Source organism: Rhagoletis pomonella, unplaced genomic scaffold (assembly GCF_013731165.1).
Source record: "Rhagoletis pomonella isolate Grant_MI unplaced genomic scaffold, Rhpom_1.0 Rhpom_scaffold_00002, whole genome shotgun sequence".
Classification (NCBI taxonomy): domain Eukaryota; kingdom Metazoa; phylum Arthropoda; class Insecta; order Diptera; family Tephritidae; genus Rhagoletis; species Rhagoletis pomonella.
The window spans coordinates 96,233,489-96,239,782 of record NW_023458556.1 but is presented as its reverse complement, the minus strand read 5'-3'; the positions used below and the strand labels follow the sequence as shown (position 1 = coordinate 96,239,782).

At 32.2% G+C, this 6,294-nt stretch overlaps 1 protein-coding gene across 1 annotated transcript in view; it reads left to right on the top strand.

Annotated features, from left to right (window-relative positions):
* The first annotated feature begins 1,244 nt into the window (after positions 1–1,244).
* Positions 1,245–6,294, top strand: part of LOC118734218 — a 140,686-nt gene continuing 135,636 nt past the window's right edge. The window contains exon 1 of the mRNA XM_036463940.1: positions 1,245–1,568. Coding sequence (XP_036319833.1) covers positions 1,443–1,568 — 126 coding nt within the window. The 5' untranslated portion in view covers positions 1,245–1,442. The remainder of the gene's footprint in view (positions 1,569–6,294) is intronic.

The following is a 6,294-nucleotide window of genomic DNA, read 5'->3' as shown; positions in this document are numbered from 1 at the left end:
TTAAGCTACGGCCTTACGGAAATTGAGAGCGGTGAAAGAATCAGGCTTTCCAGATTTTCGTTTTTGCATTTCTCAAAAATAAATGAACGCAAATATATTTTTTGTACGCATTTTTTTGAGGTGGCCTTTTAGGCTGCAAAGTGTCAAACATCTGAAAAAGAAAACACAAAAACAAAAATTTTTCCCTTTTGGGTTAAGTTGAGGGGGGGGGGGGGGGGAGTGAAATAACACAAACGGCAATAACGCAAATTTGTGTTATTTCCCAATTGAATGTGAAATAACACAAATTTGCTTAATTTCATTTCTCGTTGAGCAATAAGACCAACTTTTAAACTTAACAATTTGAGCAATAAAGCAAAATAGTTACATTTGACAAAAAGTAGTACATGAACAAGTTAAATGGACGGATTTGTAAGTATACAATTTTGAAAGTACCCAGCGTCGCGCCGCCCCGCGCCACCCCGCGCCGCGTTCGACGTCGCGCTCGCGTCCCCCGCCCCTCCCTTCTTTCGCAATTATGCACTGCTGCCATTATGACCGTTTAGAAAAAAGAAGAATAATAAAATTACACTAGTTCACTTCTGAAACTGCTTTTTAATGTCCAAGTAATGGGAATTACTGCGTATGGTGTTATTGCATGCACCCCACCCATGGTGGAATTATACCAGGTGAAGTAATATTAGAGTGAGAAGAAATATTTTGACACTACCTTATTTGAAAACATGCCTATAAAATGTGATTATAAGACAGCCGAATGTCAGAAAACAAAGCGAGAAAGCTGTTTATTACTTCCCCTGTTTATTGCGCCATTCATCCCACCTGCTTGTACCGGGGATATGTTCAAATTAGAAGTCTGAGAGTAGGTAAAATTTTACGTATTTTTACATCACTATTTCGTACCGCATGTTCGCTTCGTCTTCGTAAACGAAATCCACATTTCGGATGTAGTGAAACAAGTGATGATAATGCAGAAATTTTAACTGAAACTTACATATCGTCACCTGACATGCAAAAAGACGTAACGTTTTAGGTGACGATATGTACATATTTGCTTATGTACATTTGCAGACGTACAATGCATGCATGTGTACATATGTATGTATATATGTATGTAGTCTTCCACATTCCTCTCAGTTTAAAAATCTCTTTTACCATTATTATTTTTCTCTTTCTTGAGTTTCAATTCGAAGTAGTTTAGCTCAAATATTAGCCAACTCTGAGTGAAACTAAATCCAGATTTACGCCAGGCATTGTCATCGGGCTTACAAACGTCTTTAGATGTTAGTATCAACTCTGACATCTTGAATAAAGTGTAATCTAATGGGGAGCTAAATAAATATCATTAAAGCAATAATAATAATTTATAAAGGAACAGCAGTGGAGTTTTTAGGCAAACGAAGCATAAAATATTTTATATAATTATAATCTTACGAAGGCTCAAGATGCCGTGCTCAGCAGTCACACTTTCTATCGCCACAATTTCCGCCATAATTGCAACTGCCTTGTTAGCGATAGCATTTTCTACAGATAACTGGTTATATTATGAAGTCAAACGGAGTAGTATCCAGGTGAGAAAAGTTAATGGGGACTTATACTACGACATGAATAATTTAATATTTTGAATCCAAAAAAGAGATTCGGTTAAAAATTTCTAAGGAAATCATTATTTGCTACAAAGTTTAAACTTTCTACAAGGTGTACTTTATGGTCATAGCTTAATTTTCTCCATAGCTTTACTCGAATAGCGTACTACGCTAGTAAAAGCTGTTCAATGGTATTAGTGCCAATGGAATGCGACTTGTACATACATCCATACATATGTGTATGAATGTAGTTATGGGATTGCACAACGAATGCTTAAAGCGAACACTTGTTTAGGTATAAAATATGCATAAGTAGGTATTAGGAATGTTAATCCAGGGATGCCGGGACCCCGGCCTTTTAGGTCCCGAAAATCCCGGGATTCCTGGCAAATAATGCCGAGATTTTCGGGATTTGTAATTTGCACTGATGGCAATAATAGAAACTCCTTTTCTTGACCAGTATTGGCTATATTTCATTTTTTTTATTTAATAATTAATATTTTTTCATAAATGTCTAGCTCATTATACATAACTACAACACTGTTCGATAGTAAATTTTACACACAAAAATCAATATTTTCTCGAAACCATCGATTAAATATAGTAAAATTGCGTTTTTAGTTTTTCACTCTGGCGTCAGTAATTCAGAAATGATTTAAAAAATTCAGTAAAATGTGCTTAGAGAAGTAGTATGGGTATCACTTTAAAGAGGAAATTCTGTAGAATTCAATCAGATTCAATTTTTTTGGTGCATAAGGACTGGTAATTTTAGTATTGAAAATGCCCTTATAATATCTTATCCTTGAAATTTTGCAAAATTGGTTTTTGAAAAATTATATCCTCGAATTTCGTACTTCTTACTTTATCAGCTTAAAAAATTACCTAGTCGTCCTTGTGAATCCAAAAAATTTAAATTTTTTAAATTCTAAAGAAATTTCCTGTTTTATTTGGTACCCATATTTTTATTTTACATTGCATTGAATTTTTTAAATAATTTTTGGAATTAATCATTTCTTTGAAATATCAAAGACCTTTAAAATAAATCCCGGCATCAGAGAGAAAAACTAAACGCCACTTTAAATAAAAAAGTAGATTTCAAACCCATTTATTTATTATTTATTTTACGGTAGGAGAGATAGAAGCAGTTTTTTCGATTGAAGTTGTTGAAAAGTAATGAATATCTTAATCCCGGGATCCAGGGATCGTAAAAAGCGAAAAATTAACATCTCTAGTAGGTGTGTATGTATGATGAAATGGGCGTACATACCCTGCAGAAAATCCGACTATCTCAGAACTAGCGTAGAACTAGACCTTTTGCCGACAGTTCTACTAGTTCTAGCGCAATACCCAAGCAATGCTTTCAACTGTCCAGTTTTACACGGCGATGTCATTGGCGGTGGCAATTGTCGCCCAGTGCATTACTTTGCAACTAGTTTTCAACCGGTTCCTTTTTCGACAGTTTTTTTTATAAGAACCCGTTTTTAAGATTCCATTTTTGGATATTTTTTAGTTTTTTCTTTTCTGTTACAGATTCCATTTTTGTGCATATTTTATAAAAAAAAAATATATAAATTATTGTCATTAAATTTGTAAACTCACAACTGTATCCACCGCGATTTGAACTTGAGTCGGAGCTCTTCTCGCTGAGCTACTTTCGTATTGTACCAGTAGTGAGCATTTGCACATTTATACCGCAAGTTTCAACTGTCCCGCTCTGCATCCGTTTTGCACTAGTTCAGAGACAGTTATGATATATGTAGTTCGGAACTAGCGCTTTGTCAGACTGCCCTGCAGAAAATGGATCTAACTATAAGCTAACTTTAAGATGATTAGGAAGGAGCTAAAAGTCACTTATTATCTGTATATATTTTTTGACGAAAGCTAACTATATTTGTATGGCGATGGCCGCGAAATAGTCAAGGGTGGTTACCTCTGCATTAGATGTAGTCAAGGGTGGTTACCTCTGCATTTGATGTAACTAACTTGTAACTAGCTACTTTTGGACATAAAATATCAATAGGAAAAACAAAATATTTTTTTTATATTTTATTTTTATTTTTTTATTTTTATTTACTTTATTTATTTTATTACATTTCATATTTGTTTACATATTCTCCTGTAGGTGGTCCCATATTCCAACTCCGTCAGACATAACTTCAAAATGATAATATGAAATTTCGATCTTCCTTTTATTTGTCCTCAATTCGAAAAAGTATTTGCGAAGTGCAGGATATTTAAATAGAAATGCGTTTAAAGAAAACAATCTGCTTCATTACTCCTGCATTACTTGTCAACTAGTTTCAAGTTAGCTTTTTGTAGCTAACTACGGGTTATATATTTTATAGAAATCCCGCAAAAAAGCTAACTACAACTGGGTTATTTTTTATCAATTGATAATTTTTTTCTGCTGGGTGTCTCTAAATTTTACTGCAGGCTATGTATGCATGCATGTACACGCACATAAACATTTATTCATGTGCACAAAAATCTATACAACTGTAGAAACGTTTACCTGGACTACCTGTTGATATTTTTTCTCAAATTTATTTGTGAGTATATACTTGCGAGGGCATTTTCGTTACAGTGTAAAACCGGTTTGAGTCACATTTAGCTATTTGCGCTCAGTTATTGAGCTTGTAGACCTACAAACATGCATACCAATAAATATTTACTTACGTATGTATATATCAACAGATTTTGTGCAAACTAAAGTATCTTCTTGAACGCCTGGTCTTGAAGAGAGGTATGTTTACGGCTTTCACAAGCGTATATAACAGATTCACACATATAGTACATATGTTTGTACATATCTAGGGATGTATTTATGTATGTATGCAAATACGAGTAGGTCTCCGTAAATTAAAAATTCAGTTAGTACAAAAAGCGAGTATTTTCAATTAAAACCGAAAGCTGGGAGCCGTAAAATTGTATTTGTATTTTCGGTCTAAATTTCTACATAAATATCCTTTTATGAATTAAACTGCATATATGTATATCCAAGCATTGCGTTACTAACGCAGCGTTAGTAGGCTCGCCACTTCTTTGCTCGGTTTAGGTCTACTCTCCCTGGACAACGAAAAAGTTGTATGTGGAATTTTCCTAAATTCTGTATAAAGTTTGAAAGTGTGTTTTATATGGTTTTTCATAAAGCATGAACCATATGTTTATAAAAAAATAACTTTTGACCGTCAGGTAATGGCAGTATTCTTAAGTTCTTTTTATGTACAGTGCCGAACAGAAGTATTGGCACAGTGAATTTTTCGCAATATATGCAAAGTTCTTTATTCTAATTTATTTCCGATAATTTTTTATAAAAATATTGTTCATTCTACACCAGAAAACATAATAATAAAATCTCTAAACTTTGTGTAAAACTCAGGAAAATTTATTAAATTTGCACACTAATTTGCAACTTTTTATTCCTTTTATTATATTTAATTATTATAATAATTGTCGAATTACTTTGTATGGAAGAACTTGCGCGAAAAAAAACTACCAAAAATCAATACGATTTTCTAGCGACTTCAAACTTGCACTTTGTTATACTAAATTTGAATGGGCTATAAAACTGCATACTTAGAATTTTTCTAAAAAATCTGAATAAAAAGTTGCAAATTAGTGTGCAAATTTAATAAATTTTCTTAAGTTTTGCACAAAGTTTAGAGATTTTATTATTATGTTTTCTGGTGTAGAATGAACAATATTTTTATAAAAAATTATCGGAAATAAATTAGAATAAAAAACATTGCATATATTGCGAAAAATTCACTGTGCCAATACTTCTGTTCGGCACTGTAGGTACTTCCTACCGAACAGATTATAAAATAACGTAATGTAAAAAAATATAAGAACCTTCCATTTTAGGAAAAAAAATCATGAGCATCCAAAATCATATTTAGTTAATTAATTGATAATTTTTAAATAAATGTAATTTATAAAAAACCCGTTGAAAAATTATAAACGCACCCTATGTTGACAAGTTTTAATAATTTAATTTATTTTTCTATTTAATTTTAGTTATTTTTTTATAAAAATATAGTTTATTCTTAAATAAAAACCGTATAAATCTAATTTTCAAACGCTGAGGAATATTTAAAAAATGAATTTAAAAAATGCAAAGCTTTTTAACTAGATTTTGATTTTATTATTATAAATGCAAGTTTGAAATAGCTTGGATTTGTAGTGGATTTTTGGCAATTTTTTTTTGTTGAAACTGTTGCTCATTTTCCTCTAAAAAAAAAAACGTCGAGTATACTTTATATGGAAGAAAATGCTGACAGTGTTATATTCGTGTTCGCATTTGCATTCGTCTTCGTTCGCTTTTATTTTAATTTTTATTTTCTAAGCAAAGAATAAATCTTAAATAATATTTTATATTCATAAAAACAAAACTAAAATTAACGACTACTAGTGAACTCGCATGGCGTTAAAACGCCAAAACTGGGAAACCTTTAAAATATGTTAAATCTTAGTAAGAGTTATGAGCAATCCGTGTGCCAAATTTCACCTAAATCCCGCCAGCCGTTTATGAGCGAAGGGAAGTTTCGCATGGTGTCGGTTTTTCCTTTCATGAAAATTTAAGTCACTCTGTACCGCTAAAAAAAAGGCATTTTCGAACCCCTTTCGATTGATACTCGTCTTTTGATAATTCATTTGTATTATTAAACTAGCAGACCCAGCGAACTTCGTCCCGCCCAAAATTAATTTTTTT